General features: G+C 47.8%; 1 protein-coding gene across 3 annotated transcripts in view; it reads left to right on the forward strand.

Moving 5' to 3' along the window:
* Positions 1-23,759, forward strand: part of LOC113581982 — a 67,797-nt gene that overhangs the window by 25,679 nt on the left and 18,359 nt on the right. For all 3 annotated transcript variants that reach the window (XM_035533365.1, XM_035533364.1, XM_035533366.1), the window contains exons 2-10: positions 969-3,262; positions 4,272-4,389; positions 4,869-5,379; positions 5,535-5,984; positions 13,162-13,353; positions 14,140-14,220; positions 14,683-14,795; positions 15,155-15,213; positions 15,625-15,714. In XM_035533365.1, coding sequence (XP_035389258.1) covers positions 1,103-3,262; positions 4,272-4,389; positions 4,869-5,379; positions 5,535-5,984; positions 13,162-13,353; positions 14,140-14,220; positions 14,683-14,795; positions 15,155-15,213; positions 15,625-15,714 — 3,774 coding nt within the window. In that variant the 5' untranslated portion in view covers positions 969-1,102. The remainder of the gene's footprint in view (positions 1-968; positions 3,263-4,271; positions 4,390-4,868; positions 5,380-5,534; positions 5,985-13,161; positions 13,354-14,139; positions 14,221-14,682; positions 14,796-15,154; positions 15,214-15,624; positions 15,715-23,759) is intronic.

The raw sequence follows: 23,759 nt of genomic DNA on the forward strand, positions 1-23,759 counted from the left end.
ATTCAGAGGTGTGTGTGTGTGTGTGTGTGTGTGTGTGTGTGTGTGTGTGTGTCTGTGTGTGTGTGTGTGTGTGTGTGTGTGTGTGAAGGGACTGGTCTAGAGGAAAAGACAATGACAGAGCTAAACTGTACCTACATTACGTGTCTAGGTACATATGAGTTCTAAAGCATGTCCCCTGTCTTATACTTCTTGGGCTCAACATTTATTTCCAACCAATTAATAATATAACTGCAATGAGAACTGAATTTTTACCTGCTCAGTTGTGTGGGAGTCTGGCAGGCGTAATGACGGTAACGACTGGCTCTACAGCTCATTTATGCCCCCTGGCTATGAAATGAGGTATAGCCATGAGCATGCTTCTTCAGTGTTGCTGAGAATAACACAGAACAGTGTGTGCATAGGTCTCCAACAGTCAGTAGACAAACTTGCTCATCACCCTATAAACACACTCCTCTGCTATAAAAAAAAAAAAAAAGAGAGCTCTCTTAAGGAAAAAAAACTGCAATGTCATGTATAGAGCATGTTACAATGTTATTAAGATTAGAATATTTCCGGTATAAGTCAGTTAGGTTTATTAATTGAGACAAATCTGTGTGCAATAAAGCGTTTCCAGATGAATGCACGCATGCACATGCGCACGTGTGTTCATCTGGAATGCTTTATTGTGCAGAAGCTTAAAAGGCCATCCTCCAACTGTCCTCATAGAGTCAAATGTATTATTACTTCACTAATAAATATCATTTCAGTTTTGTCCATATCCCACAACAATACAACAAATTATATCCCTTATTTATTTTTTTAGCTGCTGGAGTTATTCTGAGGTATTTCTCATTCAGCCTGATTTTATATACTCAGTGTACTTTACTCCCATGTAGTGGAAACTTAAAGATCTCACATTGTTCTCTCTCTCTCTCTCTCTCTCTCTCTCTCTCTCTCTCTCTCTCTCTCTCTCTCTCTCTCTCTCTCAGAGTGTGTCTGGAGACTGTGAAGGACTTGAAGATCTAAAAATAAACATGCACAGTCAGACAACTCTGCGACTGAGGAAAGAAAAAAGACGTAGCAAGGAAAAACACATCTGTCTCTAGGAGTCTGCAGCTGTCTCATGCGATGGAGTGAAAAGATGTCCCAGTCTGGAAAAGTCCTTCATCTGTATGTGGAGGTGCGATCTGCCCCAGACCATGAAGGGAAGTGTGGCTCTGGCGATAAGGTAGCTGAACAAGATGGACCTGTGGAGGCTTTAACCAAACTGGCACCGGCAGCTGCATCAGATCTCGGCTTTGTCACTAGTCCCACACACAACTGCTCCATCCCCACTCCTCCACCAACAGCCTCTGTCAGCTTCCAGCTACAGCCTGCACACCAGCCTCTGCCATCCCCACAAAATGCACCCACATGTGGCCTTCCTCCACAGGCGCTGGATCACCAAGTGTGTGCTGCTCTGAGTCACAGCATGGCCAGCAAGCATACGATGCACTTCCACCCTTCCTCACCTTCAGTGCCCACGTCCAGCCCCGGGACTTCCTGCCAAGGGTGCCGGCAGTCTCGCGGCTGCTCGCTGGCATCAGAGTTTGGTCACATGTCTGTAGTCACATTCAGCTACATCGAAAAGGCACATATCAAGAAAGTGGAGGGCGGTGACCAGCCACCTAAGAGATTCAGTGATCTGGCATTGTCCGGATCCCCAAGCTTGTGCAGCAATAACAGTCCATTTCACCAGCAGGTAGGCTCGCCGGCTTTCAACCCAGCCACTGTGGAGTCAGTGGGACGAGCAGCCACCCAGCGGGCCCTGGAGGACTTTGGCTCACCCCAGCTAAGGTCTAAGTTTGTCCACAGGTCAGACCAGAGTCCTGTGGGGAGGCAAAACCAGCGATGTCAGTCCTGGGCAGTTTCACAAAGCCAAGACGCAGACAGATCAGAGGTAACATCCAGCCTGCCCAGGAGCCCAGCATCAGACCGCCTGTCCTCCCACAGAGGTCACGCCGATCTCACCTCACAGCAAAACTCCAGTCCTAGGCTTCAGCAAGGCCTGAACCTACACCAGCTAGACCAGCAAGGCACATCTATCTCCAGAAATAAGAGTGACGGTGAATTAAATGGCAGTCCTCTCTCAGGTGAAAAAGGCAGTTTGGTGCTCACCAACATGCCCACCGAAGGTCTGAACCAACTCAGCGGCAGCAATACGCCCTCAGCATTGAACAGTCCAGAAGTAGCACGCAAGCTCGCAGAGGAGGCCACCGAGGCGTTGGTCATTTTCGATGAGGTCAGAAAGTCCCCTTCTCACAATTCATTTGGAGCCGTAGGTGAGTCTCGACGCTGCCTCTCTCGCCATCAGAGCCCCACTATAAACATGAACATCCCAGTGGACAGGTTGCATCCTGAACTCCCGCAAGAAAATGGTGCTCCTCACTCACAAGCAACAGAGGTCACAGCCAATCAGAGCTCAGGCCCATCAGACAAGCTCACCAATCACTTCCACAGCATAATCCCCGTAGGAGGAACGTTCGACACTCCAGCTCTGCCCTCCCGAGTGATGTGTCCATGGCTGTCCAAAGGGGATGTGGGCTCCCCCTTGCGGGACCCTCGCTTACTTCGGGGCAACCTCTCAAGTACGGACAGCCCAACTCTGCACCGGCGGAGACCCCCGCAGTACATGGGCAAGGGCTGGTCCCCTGAAGAGGCCTGGGATCTGTACCCAGACACGTGCGGCGAGGCCAGGGGAGAGCCTGCCTCGGACAGTGTGGAGATCTCCAGGAGGCTCCTCATTGGACAGTGTATGGAGGAAGCACCAATCAGCTGGACCTCTATGCAAACATGGCGAGAGCACGGTGCTCCAGAAATGGAGATGTTTACCCCAGCACAGAGGGCGGGAGATGATCACAAGAGTGAGGGAGTCCGAATGGAGCAGCTGGGGGAGATGGAAGACGTTATCGTAACGGGAGAGGAGGGCCTCCAGGTGGCATCAAGCAGTCACCTCCAGCCAGGGGAGGAGAAGAGGGAGGCGCGGGCTGGGGAGAGTGGGGAATCCAGGGCTGGTTTAAGTGAGCAGCAGAGGCAGGCGGAGTGGAGGCGCAGGCAGGCTCTGCTCCTGGGCCCTGTGGTGCTGGAGGGGGAGAACGAGGAGAGGGCAGAGGGTGAACAGAACGGTGTGCCGGGGTCATCCCCGAGCTCCAGTGGGGTCACGGGAAGTCTGGGGGACAGAGAGTGCTTGTCACCAGAGTCCTGCAATGGCAACCAGACAGAACACCCCAGCTCAGGTATACAGGTAAGACAACTGCACAACCATGTATACCAAGTTGTGTGTGTGTGTGTGTGTGTGTGTGTGTGTGTGTGTGTGTGTGTGTGTGCGCGCATGTGCAATTCTGACTGTGCCAGCAAATGTTATGAAACTGTATACTAATGAGCTGTGTATTACCAGTAGTGTGCAGTCAGTCCCTTCTATACAAAGAGTGATGATAAAAAAGTGGATTGATAAAATAATACAAACATAATAAAAAAAGATAGAAATAGATAGATAGAATGCATGCATTGTATCTATAGATATCTGAGAGTGGTACTAATCCAAATTGCTCATTAGTATGGCTGCAGCGACACTGCTGCTGTGTACATGCCCCTTCTGGTGATGTTTATTAAGGGTTCTGTAATTTAAGTCTGTTAGCGAAATGACAGGAAATTTGAGCCGTGATTTTCACTACAGGGGTGAGCCTATTTACATTAGCATTTTTTGTATGTAGCTGATGTTTTTAACCAACGCAAGTTACAATTCTGACTGAACACAACTTGAGCAATTGAGGCCTTGCTGTGATGCTTGAACCCACAACCTTCTGGTTAATAGGCAAGTACCTTAACCACTGAGCTACCACTACCTATATCAGGCTTGCCCTTCTCAGAGTTCTGTGAAGGCACTATGGCATTATAATTAAATCTTGGCTAGCTAACGTCAAGTGGCGACAAGTGAGACAGACATTTTGCCTAATTGAAAAGCATTTTTCAGGGCTACCATTAATTAAAAATGTCACAATAATTCCGTAAGGTTGGGCGGTTCCATATATAAATTTTAAGCAGAGAGGGAAAACTTGTATAGCTTTATGGTTTCTGTAAGACAAAGCATAAGGTGTGTGTGTGTGTGTGTGTGTGTGTGTGAAGTAGGAAGACAGAAGAACCTGGTTATGGACAGATGTGTAGGTTAATCTATTCTGTGGGAGAGGAAGATGGGAATTAGGATTAGAAAACAGGACAGGTTGCATAAAAATGTCACTCTGTATGTGTTACAGTCTGACAGTGGCACTATGGTGCTGGGGCCGTCTCTGCGTTCTCAGAAGATTGCTCGGGCGAAATGGGAGTTCCTCTTTGGCATCTCGATGGAGACCTCCATTACGGCACAAGGGAAGAGTGAGCAATCTATCCATCTCCCTTAATCTCTCTTCATCTCTCCATCTGTCTCCATTAAGATCACTTCAGATCTTGTTTTTAATGTTTTAATCACGTGTATGACCTTTCAGCACCAGTGATCCCAAAAACTCAACAGATGATGGAACATTTGCAACCAAGTGTTTTGTTTTCACCCTATGAATAGCTGATCCAGGTGATCACATGAATATTCAGTTGTCACTCCCAACACAATTTCCCCAGGATAAAAATGTTTTGACTTTACAAGAGTGCAAACATTTCACCCATTTGAGAAAACTTCTAATCAATGCAGAAACTGTGTACATCAGTTTTTCTACGCACACGTGGTTGCATGTACAAAAAAGTTGACCGTGGTAGTATCTGCTTTACTTCATCTGTATTAAAACATTATTCCATTTTGACAGTTCAGTGATGGTTTTCAGTCAAGTTAGTCTTTTAATCTATTTCCTTCTTTCACCTAGATGTGCTAGACCCATCCACAGTGCCTCCTAATGGCCCCTCCACTCCAACACCACCCACTTCACTGCCACTGGAAGAGCTTGCACTCCGAGCAAGTCACGACGTACAGCATGTGGAGGTGCAGCTTGTGACTCCTCCCCCTGTCACTCTGGGCACCTCCCCCAAAACCGGTATAATCCGTCGGACTCTAAAGTACTCTGAAACAGATCTGGACGCCATTCCACTGCGGTGTTACAGGGAGACGGACATTGACGAGGTGCTCCTGGCTGACGGGGATGACTCGGACTCAGCGTTCGGGAGTAACCGCAGTGTGATGGGAACCTCTGGTACTGGAAGCAGCCCTCTGGGTGGACTATACGAGAGGACAGATGAAGAGGAGAAAGACGAGGAGGAAGAGGGAGCAGAGGAGGAACATGTGGCCAGCTGGGCGAGTGTTAGGATACAAGGTGACATGAGGAGACAGCTGGCCAGTCGGGAAGAAGAGGAGGAGTTATTCAGCATGCTACTGAAAAGGTGCCACTGAAGTTGCAAACATGCATGCATATGTGCACGCTCGCATGCATATACAAACACACACACCAATCTCTGGTGATTCCCCTTATTAAGTTGGAGATCCCTACGCCCTGTGCTTCCATTTTTGAATCTATCTATCATATCTATCTATCTAGGCCCAGTGACTGTTCCTATAAGTGTCATCCTGCCCTGAAAACCCCTGTTTTTGTGAGAGGGCCACACCGTCGCTCAGCTGACAACCTGGACACCTTCAGCCGCCATTTCGAAAGCATCATGGAGTCCCACCGAGCCAAGGGCACCTCCTACAACAGCCTGGATAGCCTCAACCTTCTGATCTCCAGCACCCAGACGGCCCTGACCTTTGACCTCCCGACGCTGACCTCGCAGGTGAAGGGTCAGCTGTACCAGAGCGCACGGCAGATTGTGGAGCTGAGCTTCGCCCCGCTGGCGCAAGGTGAGATGCCCAGCCTATCCGATTCGATACTGACCATCACGGGGGACTCGGACGCTACGCGTGCTCCGTCCAGCGAACAGCTCAGCAGTGGCTCTGACGACAGGACGGCCAGCCGCATCTGGCTCAGCAACCTTGTGTATGTGCTGCCCAGGTGAGCTTGGGGCCCTCTTCCAATAACACACTTGTCTATTAATGCTTATATAAATGCACACTCAGAGCAGGTCTGTGCCCACACTGGTTTGAGACGTATACGCGTACCCACCCACTACAGATTTATACCACCTTTGTAAACGTAGACACAAAGCCAAAGTATGGGGGGGAGACATACCCACACACTCATGAGTTTTAAAAGTTTTCGATATCAGAATCGGAGCAGGATTTTTGAAAGAAAAGTTGTCTGATATTGGCACATGTATACCGTTCTCAGAGCTATGTAACTGAACTTCACAAGATTGGGTTTCACTGTAGACAAAAAAAATCACAGACAAAAAATTTGTCACATACGATTTATTATGACTTATTTATTATTTATTATTTATTATTTATTATTAACATGAGTTAATAACATTGTTTGCATGAATGGCAGCACCTGTGGGTTTTCTAGCCAATTGCAGTGTTCTTCAGACTCAACCCTCTAACCTTCCGATGACCGGTCATTAACCACAGCGTCCCTGCCATCTTTTCTATCCTGTAGTGGTTAGACTGCAGGTTCACAGCCTCTAACGTATACTTTCCTGGGTAATGGTTGGCACCCACACTCCCCCAAATAGTAACTGTGTAATTTGCAATCTGCTGCTGACCCTGATTAAGTGGTGCTGACTCACGGAATAAAGGTTCTAAGACTTGGCGCTTGAAAGCATTTTCTTTTATGAAAAAGTGAGACGGCTCTTAAGGCAGGGGTGTGTGTGTGTGTGTGTGCGCGCACGCTGTGTCTGCTTGCATATGTTTAGGCAGGTGTCTATATTAAATTTCTTTTGATATCTCACCTTTGGAAAAAAACGTTTTGTGGAAGTTTGGCCCTTTGACTTTTAGTGTCAATCATGTAGAACTGCTTGCTGTCCTAGGCACCCTAGGTTGGATTATTTGGAGGAGCTTTCACACTCAAGGCGTAGCCTGGGAATTTCCTGTTTTTTGAGATGGGCGTCAGATGCAGGGTTGTCGGTGCTCTCTCTACACACTCTCAAGCTCCTGCTCATTGGCTAATGCCCAGCCTCCACCTGTCTTCCATTTATTTTAACACTGTTCATTTTCCAGAAAGCTTTAGCAAGATAGCTCATCAAGATGATATTTATTCATTGACAAAAAAACATGAATGTCTTTGCTTAATACATGTAATTTTGTTTCTTTCTTCGTTTTTTTAGGTCAGAATTCTAGACTTAATTTTACTTTAAATAGTTTTTAAATTATTGATAGTCAAATAGTCAATGCATAGCTTATCATCGTTATTCATGTTGGGGATAAATATAAATAAAAAACACAAGGTTAATAAAATGTTAAACATTATGAATAGTTCAGTTTTCACTTGGCTTGCATCTAGTCTTTAAATGGCACATAAAGGAACAAAATCAGCAAAAATATCTTTACTGCCCAATTCAAGGTCTGTCGTCTGAAGTGCGTCTTCTTAAAGCCCTTCTATCTCTCTTTACGGTTCAGTTTTTAATCTGCTGCTTGCATCTGTATTCTAGGTTCTACAGCTAATATAATTTAAAATTAAATATTGAACATCAATTGTATACCTTGTAGTGTATGCTGAGTTATTTATCACAAGCAAAACCAACATGGCAAACTTACACTAATCATTAGTAACAAGGAGGATAAATCATGGCTAAAATCTAACTCAAGGTTGATCAGACAGTTAAAAGTTACTTAGCAAGCTCACTGCCTTAACTCCTTGCCAAATGAGTCAAATTGTTTAATATTTTGGCGATGAGCAACTGGGCTGGAGACGCTGAGCTGTAGCCTAGAGGAAGGAGTTGGAGACTGTGGCGCCTGCCCCGTACAAGCAGGTCCAGCCAGCCAAAAACAAAGCAGCTGGCAAGGGAAGCAGGAAACAGCGCAGTGAGGCTCAGCAGCAGAGCCCAGCAGGAGCTTGGTGAGGGAGACGGCCCGCATCCACCTATCAGCCTACAACGCCGAGGGGGTCTGGAGCCGCAGTACTCCAAGAACTATTGGTGCTTACCCGGCGTCAGGGCTGGTTCGGCGGCTGTCACCACGATGCGGTTGTGTTTGGAGGGGAACGTAGCACAGGTGCTCGCAGATCTGCCGGTCGCAACTGCATGACGACCCAGCGACAGGTGCTGGCATCGCTGTCGACCAGACGTTCGCTCCCGGAGAGACGGCGGGCGGATAAGTACATTGGCAGCAGAGCCGAGCATGATGGCTTGGCAGGCATGCCTGGCGTTGGAGGAAGATGTGCAGTGGCGGTCGGCGCTGAGACACTTTCCTGAGCACGCTTCTGCCAGAGGAGCCGAGGCTGTGCGCGCAGCTCACGGCGCACGCCAGCCTCTAAGCCGCCGAAGCAGAGATGGCAGAACTCCTCCTCGGTGTAAAGGCGCGGGGGCGAGCAGAGGCAGAGGAGGAGAACCCTGAGCAGCACCAGTGGTCCTAGCGAAGAGAAAGGGCAAGAACCGGACCACCAGCGAAGTCTGTCACAAGGTCTGACCCGCACCTGCTCCCACAGTTTTGGCCACACCTCATGTCAGCTCACTGCCTCAGCATTGTTCAGCTTACTGGATCTGCGGAGTGGCACTTGGGACATTCACATTAGGCACAGGATTGTGGCAGCACCCAGCCCTTGTAGTGCACCGGCCACATCCGAGCCCTTGGTCATCCATCAGGACCAGTGCATCATCTGCCTGTATGGCCTACTGGTCCACATGCCCAGCTTCCATGACGCACTCACCCGCCTGGAGCAGATGTTCCAGACCAACAGGTCAGCAAACCTCCACCTGCCTCTGATGAAGTGCAGTCTACTTCAGCAGCGTCTGAGCTTTCTGGGTCACGTCGTGAGCACAGCCATAGTGGAAACTGATCCTGTGGACCAAATGCGATTTGCTGACTTGACTCAGGAGTTCTGCTTCACCATCTACCAGTGCACTGGGCGCCTGCAGGCTAACACTGACGCCTCGTCTCACCGCCCCTGTACTAGTGGACGAGAGAGCTGTGGCAGCCTCGAGGACCGTCACTGCTGCCGTCAGCAGTGGGGAATTCCAGGAGGAGAATCGGAGCTCCGTGGATGGCTCTGAGTTGGACAAAAGCTATACGTGATGCCAGAGGAACCTACGACTGAGGTGGCTCACGCTGGCTGGGACAGCCTTTGGGTGCACGATGGCCTGCTGCACCGTGTGTGGAGGGAACCGTGTCTGGGCAGTTGCTGGCGCTGCAGAGTCTGAGTCTGAATCTAACTGTGCTGTGTTGGTACGGGCCCAGTGCAGCAGTGGTTGTGCTGGCCGGGCTGGGCACAGATGTAGAGCTACACGTGCACTCTTGCAACCGGTGCTCGGCGAAGAGGGGGCCGTTGGAGCACTTGCGCTCTCTGCTCTGGAAATGGTCCTGGCTGAGGTCTAGAATTGGCTGGGCATCTAGAAGACTCCAACTACTTCACCCCCAACGCTCAGAGCGACGGCCTGGTGGAGCATTTCAACAGTACGCGCAACACTAAGCTCGCCATCGTCGACGCACAACACCAGTGCGACTGGAACCGACGCTGGTCCCTGGTCTTGCTGACCTACTGCTCCGCCGTGCAGGATTTGACCAGGTTTACTCCAGCCATTCTGACGTTTGGCCCTGAGATGAGAACTCGGCATACATCTATGAACTTCTCCACTCTCTCCAAGTTGCACCTCCGTTCGTGTAGCGCCAATTAGCACATCCCTATGTCATTTAAATCATCCCTCCTGCACCAGTCTGTGGGTCTGAGCATGGTTAGCTAAGCCATTTTTTCATAACTTGCATATTACCGGTGATATTTTGGTCCTAGCTAGTCACATGCAAGCATACTGTATCACCATCACCATAATTAAAACCATCTTCACCTGGGATAATAAAACCCAATTTCATCAGTGTCAGTGTTTTGTAATTACAGTTCGGTTTGTGATACTCAAAATTGTACAGGACCCCTAGGCTGCATTAAATGCCTAAATACCTGAGTGTGTGTAATAACTAAGTTGCACTTATTATTGCTCTCTGTAGAACATGGTCATTGTTCATATTTTTATTACTTTGCATTTGTATATTTGCATTATTTAATTATAGTGTTTTAGATGATACTGTAGCACAACTGGGGATGTTGTCCTTTGCTTAGGCATACAACATACAACAGTAGATCTAACGTGCTTTTCTTCTATTCTATACAACGCTATTCTATTCACTGGGACTAAATCCCTTCACAAAATCCGTCCGCTGGCATTTCATCACTTATGTGTTATATTTTAAACAACCACAAGGTGGCAACAAAGGGCCATTTGTCAGCAGTTGACTCAACCGATATGGTTGACTTTCACCTCACCTCCTGATACACCTGAATCATACCAAATTTGAATATCTGGTACAGGTGTACTGGGAGCTAGACTTGAGCAAAACTATAGTGACTTCCAAGGTTCCATATGCAACAAAACTATTTTTTACCCCCCCAAAAAAAAAATAGAGAGAGAGAGAGAGAGAGAGAGAGACCAACTACAAGTTTGTATGACTTCCATAGTGTAAGAGGTATTGGAGCTGCAGTTGTATGAGTTGCATGACCAGATAATAAAGCCCACCATCATAGAAAAGCTGTCTGAAATGTCAGACGTGATGTGATCGTGCTCTCACTCTCCTCTCTCTCATTCCTCTTTCATTTCTTTTTCTCTTCCATTTGCCCTATCTCTCCATTATTTTAATTTTCTCTTGCTCTCGCGCTCTCTCTCTCTCTTTTTCCTAGTACAAAAATATCTCTGCTTGTCGATAAACACAGATAGATGCTTCAAGTTCCCGAAGCACAGATGGTGTGGAGTTCTCTCCGCTATCTTTCATTCAAGGTTTTCCTCTGCCCTTGGGAGGAGTGGAATGGCCTGTGCATTTCAGACACACAACTCCCTCACATTTCTCAGCACGGCAGGCCGTCCCCTGACCACCGTATTTGTAACTAGAGGCAGGACTGGTGGTGGTTTTGGCTGTGGGGTGAAAGAGTGGTTTGGTGGGTAAACATAGAGGTGATGTATGAGGAAATGGTTTGTGGTGTTGTAAAGGTTCATTCATTGGAAATGTCTCGCTCAGTTGGAGTTTTTGTGCAGACAGGACATATCTGCCCACTTCCTGTATGGTGTTTTACTGCACAAGTTTCTAGTCATTTAGAGAGAGAACACACTCTCATGACACAGAAGCAGTATGAGGCAATTCTGTGCAATATCAGTTTGTTTAATCTTTTCTATTGGAACACCTTGAAATTTTACCCTCAAACGTAAATAAAGATTATTATTATTATTATTATTATTATTATTATTATTAACATTTCCTGTATTAATCCTGTGTTGAATGTGCTACATTCCCTATATGATCTTAAATTACACCACCGAGTTCACTTACCTCCACAGAATGAGCCATCAGCACCACACACAAAGCTTACAGCTGAACAGAACAGGATGAGAGATGCCATCTTAGCCAAGTTAGCCACAGTCAGACGCTGGCAAAACTGGGATTACGCCCCCGACTGTGGAGAAGGTCACTAGAGGTCAAGGGAAAAGTTTACAAAGAGGGAGTGTGAGGGAGGGGAGGGGAGGAGAGGGGAGGGGAGGAGAGGGGAGGAGAGAACGTCGCGGCAGAGCTGAAATAACAGCGAGTCCTGAGAAAGCAAGAGAGATCTGGGAAGTGGAGCACAGAACAGGCCGCACTGCAAGGACGAGCATGCATCTCCACTGTACGACCAGCAAACCACAGTTTACATGACGATGTACTCTAGGTTCTGTGACCCATCTGTACATAAAGAGAGAGGGAGACAGAAGGCATTTAGAGTTCAGGAACAGGACAGGCCACAGCCTTTCTGGAGCGGCTCCCGGACCACACGGCCCGTCAGGATGAGCAGCAGCCGGGGCGACATGGTCATGGGGTCCCGAGGCTGTGGGGTCACTAGGGTCGCCTCTGTCAGCGGAGTCGGCAGGGCAGCTGGGAGGAGAAAGGCCCAGTCTGTGTTTTGTTGGCGCGGAGGCAGGTCGGAGGACAGGTACATCACAACACACCGCCACTCCGGACGCAGGTAAGACCTGTGGGTGTAGGTGGTTAGGAGAGGTGAAGCAGCACTCCATAGTCCTGCACTAGGGTGTGTTTTAATCAAGCTTCATCTTAAATCCACAATCTTTTAGTCAGAGGTGACGTGCAGAAATCCTGCAGTGGGGTCAAGGCTTGTGGGTTTTGTTCTTGGTAATCATACCTTTTCTCGTGTTTGGTAAGCAGCTTTACTTTACTACCAGGACCATATCTGCCACACTTATCTCAGAGTGCTTCACTCTTACTCGTGTGATGACATTCAAATATGAAACACAAAAACAGATCCTAGATCCGCAATTTGAGACACTCAGTAAATATGAACCTTTTTTCACCCTAGTGTGTATTCTTGATTGGTTTGTCATTAAAGGAATTAAAATCTGCCTGTTTCTTCCTTTTAGAGGTATTATGAACTGTTACTGTTCCTTGCTCTTCCTGCCTTTTTTGACTCAGGCCTGTTTTTGTGCTTCTGTTTGCTTTTCTCTGTGGGTTTAAGGTGTGAGTCACTGATAAAGCAACTAAATTTAACCAGTGACCCTGCTCTGTAGTGTGCTGAAACAGGACTCCCCAAAGGTGCTGCACTTTCCAGATAATTTCGACTATCAGAGAAGGGCTTTCAAAGTGATGCTTACTCGACCTTCTTAGAACGATCAAGTTTCTACATGAAGTAGTTTACAGGAAAAAAAAACCTACCCTGCTCTTTTAAGAGCAATACAGTCAGCTGGGGGTGTTAACTCATGTAAATATTGAACATTGTTTATATTTGCCATTCGTGTTACTGTTGCATGAATGACTTAGATAAAGATCTGTACAACTATGATGCGAGTGCTTTAACAATACCCTGCATATTTTCATATCTTTGTATATCTCAGCCGCTGTGACCCATCAAATAAACTTCCTAACAGCATCTGCCAGATCTGTCACTACCTTGAAACCTGTGAGAAGCTATCAGTTTTTTCTATCTAGTGAGCTGAGAACTGGCCTTAGGATAATTTGTATAAAAGTGCAACACGCACTGGAAAAGGCATTGAGTGGAATTCAATTTGATTGTGCTGAATTTTTTAGGAATGTGTGTCTGCATGTGCTTGTAGGGAAAAGGCTTCACATACGGGCGCTGACATAGACTTGGATCAGGACCTGAGTGAGCGCTTTAACCTCGGGAGCAGCGACACACTGACCAATGGGAATCGTGCCGATTTGGAAGCTGCTAAGCGATTGGCCAAACGGCTTTTCAACCTCGATGGGTTCAGGAAGTGTGACATTGCCCGCCACCTAAGCAAGAAGTACGTGAATGACCTCTGTCTACATCTTAGCTTCTAACCCAGTTTATCATTTAATTTCCAGTCTTATAAACACAAGTACATAAACTTGTCTTTCAAACCAGAAAGAACCTGATACAGATGTTCATTGAAATTGCACAATATGAAGCTTAGCAATCTGTGATATGGGGTGTCTTTGCAATAGATATTTTTCTGTAGTGAAAAAACCTTTTGTGATGTTTCAGTGCCTGTCCATTCCTGTGCTAAATGCATAGATTCTATAGATGTCCCTCCCCCACCCTCCTCCACCCCCTTATTATTTGCACTGATCTTGAATCAGTTTCATCGTGTGCTATTATATCCAAAGTTTTTTTTTTTGTTTTTTTTTAAAACAATGCTGATGCCACACTAGCACTCATACCGAGCAGTGTCATGGGTATGACTGCAGCACTGTGGAGCTTCCAGACTACTCCTGTCATACGTGGGACTCCTGGTGTCCCTGGCAGCTTTTTTGGCTGTCTGGTCTGTTCTTTAGACAGCCAGTGGCAGTGTGTGTGTGTGTGTGTGTGTGTGTGTGTGTTTATGGTTTAAGAGCTTTCTCCTCTCTGACAGAGGCACCATGGGAACAGCAAACCCCTCTCCTGCAGCACACCCCAACCAACTCTTCTGGAAGAGCTTAAACTGACGTGTCGTTCGTTCACGGACTCTCTCTGTCTTTCATTCCCTGCCCTTGTTTCTCTCTGTCTGTCCCCTCCATCCTGATCTTTTCTCATTGTTTCTTTTAAACCGTTTGCTTCCTCTTTTGCGCAGTAATGAATTCAGCCGTATGGTAGCAGAGGAGTACCTGGGCTACTTTAATTTTGCAGAACAGACTTTGGACCAATCACTAAGGTTTGTACAGTTTGACCATTTTTAATAATGAAAAGAAACTTTTCAATGTATTTAGGCAAGAAGAGTGTGAACCAAAATGATCAGCATGTGGGCCAGACCCCAGGGTTGAAACTGTACTGTTGGCTAACTCACTTTAATACATAGACTGTGTGTAGTATGGATTACATATGTGAAAAAATGCCATATTATTATCCCAGTGTTTTGGGTTTTGAGGTGTCATACCCTTTAAGTTGTTAGCGTGCCATCTGCCAATCAACTTTGAGGATAATATACTATAAAATACATTTTGTCGGAGAATGAAGGTATTTATTATGTTTATGTGAGCCTAAAGCATGTTAAACCTGCTGTCAAGAATGGCTGAAACAGTACTGTGCTCTGATTTTCAGTCAGAAATGGGATAGGTAGGTGTTTATTTGTTTATATAAGAGTTTGTGTTTATGATCAGTGATGTTTTTAATGCAGAACCTTCCTGCTGGAGTTCGCCTTGATGGGAGAAACTCAGGAGAGAGAGAGAGTCCTGGCTCACTTCTCACGACGATATCTGCATTGCAATCCTCTGCTTACGCTGTCTGAAGGTAAATGTGTGTGGGTGCATGCGTATGTGGGTGCATGTGGGGGTGGGGGTGGGTTTTGTGTTGGTGTGATGGAAAGAGATGGAGGGAAAAGTATTAAACTTTGACATGACTTTGCATCATCATCACCACCTAAAAATATTTTCCGAAGTACCTTATCCAGCCACTGACTCACTTTTTTCATGCAGTTCATTTTTCCATCTCAAAATATTTATATGTGCCAGTCAGCCATTATGTATGTTTACAGAATTCAGCCGGCAGTGCTTGTACCAGCGGGAGTTTGGCTGTCATTAGGAGCTATAATGTGCTTGTATTGACGTGTAGAGCTTCCTCTCAAAGCCCACGTTGTTCTGTGCTCACAGACAGCATCCACACCCTGACCTGTGCTCTGATGCTGCTCAACACCGATCTGCATGGCCAGGTGCGACTGTGGGGGAGAGGGGGCGATAATCCAAGCCAGGGTATCATGTATTCCTCAACACACACCACAGTTTTTGTAGCAGATGCCCTAGGAATTACGTTACCATTTTCTATATTTAATGTTGCATAATATAACTCTGTGTTCTGTTCGATGAAAGTAGGTCGTGATTTAGAATTCATTTTCAACCTTGGTATGTGCTTTTTTTCTGTAGACTGACCCTCTTTATTTCAGCTCAATCATTCTTCCTCTCTCTTTCTCATAAACATAAACACAGACACACAGACACACACATACACACACACACTAGTTCCACAGTAGCATGCTCCTAAGATGAGCTAGTGAAAAGGTGATGAGCAGCAGACATGATTGCTATCTAGTTCAAAGTTTATTTATCTGTGACTCTTCTTGCAGAACGTAGGCAAGCGGATGTCCTGCACTCAGTTCATTGGAAATCTGGAAGGACTAAACAGCGGCCAAGATTTCCATAAAGAACTCCTCAAGGTAGATTACATGATCTCCCCCACAAACACAGCAGCACATGCATATAGCATTACCATACACCCACACATACTGACTGATACGCACCCAAATGCCTGCTTTGTACAATATCTATATTGTGTGGTGCTGATCTACCTCATTAGCTGAGTGAGTGAGTCATGTATGTATACTTGCACTGGTCAACACTATATTTATTTTTACGCTGTTATTGTCTGTGTTCTGGGAGAGATGGGTTTTCCTGTGGGACCTGCTAGGCCATGAGCTTGTTTTTCATTAGATTTCATTATTAGGTTATTGCCTTTGTGTCATGGATAGGAAGCCAGGAATATTTTGGTTCCTTTCATTAGGCCCACAGGCACATTCTAAAATCAATCAGCAGTGTCCCTGGCTCTATGCTAATGAGCGTTAACGAGGTTTGCTTCGTTAGAGCTGCTGACGGCTGGGCTTCTGGATTTGCTTTCTGGGTAGAGAGGATGTTTTAGACTGATGAGATCACTAAGTGCAGCCAGATTTACAGCCACTACAGTCCACACCTTCCTGAGGGGCTTTGTGAACGTAGCACTTCAGAGGTTTGCTATGTTTGCTTGCAGGTGGCATGATTATTGCTATAGTGACCATCATGACTTGTTAATGTCATTGGTTAAAAAAAAAAAAAAGAAAGAAAGAAAATGCACAATTAGAAGAAATCATTTTTGAAGCGGCTCAGTAGTTTTGGTTGTTGTTTGAGAGCTCTTAGGTGGAAAACCTAAAAAAAAAAAGTTTCATTTGCAGTGAGGTTCTTGTACAGAACAAAAAATACCACAATACCATAATAGATAAAAAAAAAAAGTACACTCCTAGTTCAGCTGAGGCTGCTTGCTCCTTGAATCTAATAACAGAATGTATGTGTGAGATGCTAGGTTTGCCTACTCTGTAGTAGTCCTGAACATGACTGGAATAAATGCACAAGTGAATTTGACAGCAATGATGAGGGGCCAGTTGATGACTGGACCATGTCAGACTTCATATGCTTTAAATTGTGGAAATGGTGGATTGGTCCTGGAATTAACTGTATGAGATCAATTTACGTATTATGAGTATAAGATGGTAACTGCTACTCAATATACTCAACGTCCATGTTATAAGAAACGTTTGTTATGATGGAGGCTATATCAAACCTATTGTTAAGGGCAGTTTGTGTTGGCCATCCTCCTACTTGTTATTAGTGATTTGTTTCTGACCACAGCATCACCTTTGGCTGGATATTTATAGATGACAAATCACTCTGAGCCAGCAGTGATGCCAACATGAAAAACTACAGGGACACTGCTGTATCTGTTAGACTTATAACAGTGTAGCATCCTCTCCCCCCTTACTAATACCCACTCCAAACCCTGTAACCACCCCACTACCACCACACTACCACCCCACTCCAAACCCTGTAACCACCTCACTACCACCACACTACCACCCCACTCCAAACCCTGTAACCACCCCACTACCACCACACTACCACCCCACTCCAAACCCTGTAACCACCACACTACCACCCCACTCCAAACCCTGTAACCACCCCACTACCACCACACTACCACCCCACTCCAAACCCTGTAACCACCTCACTACCACCACACTACCACCCCACTCCAAACCCTGTAACCACCCCACTACCACCACACTACCACCCCACTCCAAACCCTGTAACCACCACACTACCACCCCACTCCAAACCCTGTAACCACCTCACTACCACCACACCACCATCCCACTCCAAACCCTGTAACCACCACACTACCACCTCACTACCACCACACTACCACCCCACTCCAAACCCTGTAACCACCTCATTACCACCACACTAAAACCCCACTCCAAACCCTGTAACCACCTCACTACCACCACACCACCATCCCACTCCAAACCCTGTAGCCACCACACTACCACCACACTACCACCCCACTCCAAACCCTGTAACCACCTCATTACCACCACACTAAAACCCCACTCCAAACCCTGTAACCACCTCACTACCCCGACACTACCACCTCACTACCACCACACTACCACCCCACTCCAAACCCTGTAACCACCACACTACCACCACACCACCATCCCACTCCAAACCCTGTAACCACCCCACTACCACCTCACTACCACCACACTACCACCCCACTCCAAACCCTGTAACCACCCCACTACCACCACACTACCACCCCACTCCAAACCCTGTAACCACCCCACTACCACCACACTACCACCCCACTCCAAACCCTGTAACCACCTCACTACCACCACACTACCACCCCACTCCAAACCCTGTAACCACCACACTACCACCCCACTCCAAACCCTGTAACCACCACACTACCACCACACTACCACCCCACTCCAAACCCTGTAACCACCACACTACCACCACACTACCACCCCACTCCAAACCCTGTAACCACCTCACTACCACCACACTACCACCACACTACCACCCCACTCCAAACCCTGTAACCACCACACTACCACCACACTACCACCCCACTCCAAACCCTGTAACCACCACACTACCACCACACTACCACCCCACTCCAAACCCTGTAACCACCACACTACCACCTCACTACCACCACACTACCACCCCACTCCAAACCCTGTAACCACCACACTACCACCCCACTCCAAACCCTGTAACCACCTCACTACCACCACACTACCACCCCACTCCAAACCCTGTAACCACCCCACTACCACCACACTACCACCCCACTCCAAACCCTGTAACCACCACACTACCACCCCACTCCAAACCCTGTAACCACCTCACTACCACCACACCACCATCCCACTCCAAACCCTGTAACCACCACACTACCACCTCACTACCACCACACTACCACCCCACTCCAAACCCTGTAACCACCTCATTACCACCACACTAAAACCCCACTCCAAACCCTGTAACCACCTCACTACCACCACACCACCATCCCACTCCAAACCCTGTAGCCACCACACTACCACCACACTACCACCCCACTCCAAACCCTGTAACCACCTCATTACCACCACACTAAAACCCCACTCCAAACCCTGTAACCACCTCACTACCCCGACACTACCACCTCACTACCACCACACTACCACCCCACTCCAAACCCTGTAACCACCACACTACCACCACACCACCATCCCACTCCAAACCCTGTAACCACCTCACTACCACCACACTACCACCCCACTCCAAACCCTGTAACCACCCCACTACCACCACACTACCACCCCACTCCAAACCCTGTAACCACCCCACTACCACCACACTACCACCCCACTCCAAACCCTGTAACCACCTCACTACCACCACACTACCACCCCACTCCAAACCCTGTAACCACCACACTACCACCCCACTCCAAACCCTGTAACCACCACACTACCACCACACTACCACCCCACTCCAAACCCTGTAACCACCACACTACCACCACACTACCACCCCACTCCAAACCCTGTAACCACCTCACTACCACCACACTACCACCACACTACCACCCCACTCCAAACCCTGTAACCACCACACTACCACCACACTACCACCCCACTCCAAACCCTGTAACCACCACACTACCACCACACTACCACCCCACTCCAAACCCTGTAACCACCACACTACCACCTCACTACCACCACACTACCACCCCACTCCAAACCCTGTAACCACCACACTACCACCACACTACCACCCCACTCCAAACCCTGTAACCACCTCACTACCACCACACTACCACCCCACTCCAAACCCTGTAACCACCACACTACCACCATCCCACTCCAAACCCTGTAACCACCTCACTACCACCTCACTACCACCACACTACCACCCCACTCCAAACCCTGTAACCACCTCATTACCACCACACTAAAACCCCACTCCAAACCCTGTAACCACCTCACTACCACCACACTACCACCCCACTCCAAACCCTGTAACCACCACACTACCACCACACCACCATCCCACTCCAAACCCTGTAACTACCACCTCACTACCACCACACTACCACCCCACTCCAAACCCTGTAACCACCTCATTACCACCACACTAAAACCCCACTCCAAACCCTGTAACCACCTCACTACCACCACACTACCACCCCACTCCAAACCCTGTAACCACCTCACTACCACCACACTACCACCCCACTCCAAACCCTGTAACCACCACACTACCACCACACCACCATCCCACTCCAAACCCTGTAACCACCTCACTACCACCTCACTCCAAACCCTGTAACCACCTCACTACCACCACACCACCATCCCACTCCAAACCCTGTAACCACCACACTACCACCTCACTACCACCACACTACCACCCCACTCCAAACCCTGTAACCACCACACTACCACCACACTACCACCCCACTCCAAACCCTGTAACCACCACACTACCACCACACTACCACCCCACTCCAAACCCTGTAACCACCTCACTACCACCACACTACCACCACACTACCACCCCACTCCAAACCCTGTAACCACCACACTACCACCACACTACCACCCCACTCCAAACCCTGTAACCACCACACTACCACCACACTACCACCCCACTCCAAACCCTGTAACCACCACACTACCACCACACTACCACCCCACTCCAAACCCTGTAACCACCACACTACCACCTCACTACCACCACACTACCACCCCACTCCAAACCCTGTAACCACCACACTACCACCACACTACCACCCCACTCCAAACCCTGTAACCACCTCACTACCACCACACTACCACCCCACTCCAAACCCTGTAACCACCACACTACCACCATCCCACTCCAAACCCTGTAACCACCTCACTACCACCTCACTACCACCACACTACCACCCCACTCCAAACCCTGTAACCACCTCATTACCACCACACTAAAACCCCACTCCAAACCCTGTAACCACCTCACTACCACCACACTACCACCCCACTCCAAACCCTGTAACCACCACACTACCACCACACCACCATCCCACTCCAAACCCTGTAACTACCACCTCACTACCACCACACTACCACCCCACTCCAAACCCTGTAACCACCTCATTACCACCACACTAAAACCCCACTCCAAACCCTGTAACCACCTCACTACCACCACACTACCACCCCACTCCAAACCCTGTAACCACCTCACTACCACCACACTACCACCCCACTCCAAACCCTGTAACCACCACACTACCACCACACCACCATCCCACTCCAAACCCTGTAACCACCTCACTACCACCACACTACCATCCCACTCCAAACCCTGTAACCACCACACTACCACCACACCACCATCCCACTCCAAACCCTGTAACCACCACACTACCACCTCACTACCACCACACTACCACCCCACTCCAAACCCTGTAACCACCTCACTACCACCACACTACCACCCCACTCCAAACCCTGTAACCACCACACTACCACCACACCACCATCCCACTCCAAACCCTGTAACCACCTCACTACCACCTCACTCCAAACCCTGTAACCACCTCACTACCACCACACCACCATCCCACTCCAAACCCTGTAACCACCACACTACCACCTCACTACCACCACACTACCACCCCACTCCAAACCCTGTAACCACCACACTACCACCACACTACCACCCCACTCCAAACCCTGTAACCACCACACTACCACCACACTACCACCCCACTCCAAACCCTGTAACCACCTCACTACCACCACACTACCACCACACTACCACCCCACTCCAAACCCTGTAACCACCACACTACCACCACACTACCACCCCACTCCAAACCCTGTAACCACCACACTACCACCACACTACCACCCCACTCCAAACCCTGTAACCACCACACTACCACCTCACTACCACCCCACTCCAAACCCTGTAACCACCACACTACCACCACACTACCACCCCACTCCAAACCCTGTAACCACCTCACTACCACCACACTACCACCCCACTCCAAACCCTGTAACCACCACACTACCACCATCCCACTCCAAACCCTGTAACCACCTCACTACCACCTCACTACCACCACACTACCACCCCACTCCAAACCCTGTAACCACCTCATTACCACCACACTAAAACCCCACTCCAAACCCTGTAACCACCTCACTACCACCACACTACCACCCCACTCCAAACCCTGTAACCACCACACTACCACCACACCACCATCCCACTCCAAACCCTGTAACTACCACCTCACTACCACCACACTACCACCCCACTCCAAACCCTGTAACCACCTCACTACCACCACACTACCACCCCACTCCAAACCCTGTAACCACCTCACTACCACCACACTACCATCCCACTCCAAACCCTGTAACCACCACACTACCACCACACCACCATCCCACTCCAAACCCTGTAACCACCACACTACCACCTCACTACCACCACACTACCACCCCACTCCAAACCCTGTAACCACCTCATTACCACCACACTACCACCCCACTCCAAACCCTGTAACCACCCCACTACCACCACACTACCACCCCACATAAATAATAAAGACATATGACAGCCAAATTGAAGGTTTCTTTTGTATGATCACAATACAGATACAGCAGGATTCTTAAAACTTTCACAGTCTCTTGAGCATCTTTTCTATCTCCCTGTCTGTCTCTCTCACTCGGTGTTCTCTGTCTCCAGCTATCACTCTCTCCCTCGCAACAACAGTTTTTACTTCCTTCCTACCACTCCTATCTCTTTGTCTCTCTCTTTCTCTCCCACACATATATACATGTACACAGACACACACACACACAAAAAACACTTTTGCTGGAACATCAGCTCACAGTACATGAACCCATACCATCGCTGCATGTGGTGACGTAAGAATCAAAACGGTGCAGAGAAATGAGTGTATGCAGACTCTGCAGAGAGTGGGTGCTGTTGCCACGACAGCAGTAATTGCATAGATGGTAATTATATCCTGAAGGACGCTGTCCTGTTGGGAAGTGGGGCTACATCAGACAGCAGTTGTGGAGCTAAATGAATGAATTAGTCTCCCAATCTGTGATAACAGTGGTGATTACATGACCTGCTCCATGTCTTTATGCTGTTACTTTTTCATCTGCAACTCTCTTTGGTTTCCCTAATGTTCTTTCTCATTCTCGCACTCTTCTTTCCACATCTGTTACTGGAAATTACATTTCTAGACAAGTGCGATTGTAGTATTGCACAGAAAAAAAATTGCCAAACGTGTTTCCTTTCTAAGTGGCTTTGGGGTTTTTTTCCACATCTTTTTGAAGTCTTTATCCTTCTTAGTATCTCTCTCTTGTGAATCTCTCTTTCTCTCTGACTGACTTGCTCCCTATCTCTCTTCTTCTGACTCTCTCTCTCTCTTTCTCTCTTCTTCTGACTCTCTTCTTCTGACTCTCTCTGTTTCTCTCTTCTTCTGACTCTTTCTCCCTATCTCTCTTCTTCTGACTCTCTCTCTCTCTCTTCTTCTGACTCTCTCTCTCTCTCTCTCTCTTCTTCTGACTCTCTCTCTCTCTTTCTCTCTTCTTCTGACTCTCTTCTTCTGACTCTCTCTCTCTCTCTTCTTCTGACTCTCTCTCTCTCTCTCTCTTCTTCTGACTCTCTCTCTTCTTCTGACTCTCTTTCTCTCTCTCTCTCTTCTTCTGACTCTCTCTCTCTCTCTCTCTTCTTCTGACTCTCTCTCTCTCTCTGTTCTTCTCTCTGAAGCTGTGGCAGGATCTATGCAGTAATAAACATGTCGATTGCCATTTCAGCACTGATGTAAGGATCTTTGGTACTACAATCACTTCTGCTTGCTTTCTTGCTCAACGTAAGGTCAAATGTGTTTGCATTAAACTGCATCATCCAAACACAGAAAGTAAGTGTTGCACTTATGGTCTTTTTAATTTTGTTTCATCTGCTAGAAAAGTGGAATAATGATTCTTTGTGTGAGGGCAAATACTAAAAATATGTATTGGGTGAATTATGAATTAAAATAGATTTATAATGAATGATTGGCCAAACTTGGCTTGAATTTCTGCATAAATCTTGG

This window comes from Electrophorus electricus, chromosome 14 (genome assembly GCF_013358815.1).
Source record: "Electrophorus electricus isolate fEleEle1 chromosome 14, fEleEle1.pri, whole genome shotgun sequence".
Lineage (NCBI taxonomy): Eukaryota > Metazoa > Chordata > Actinopteri > Gymnotiformes > Gymnotidae > Electrophorus > Electrophorus electricus.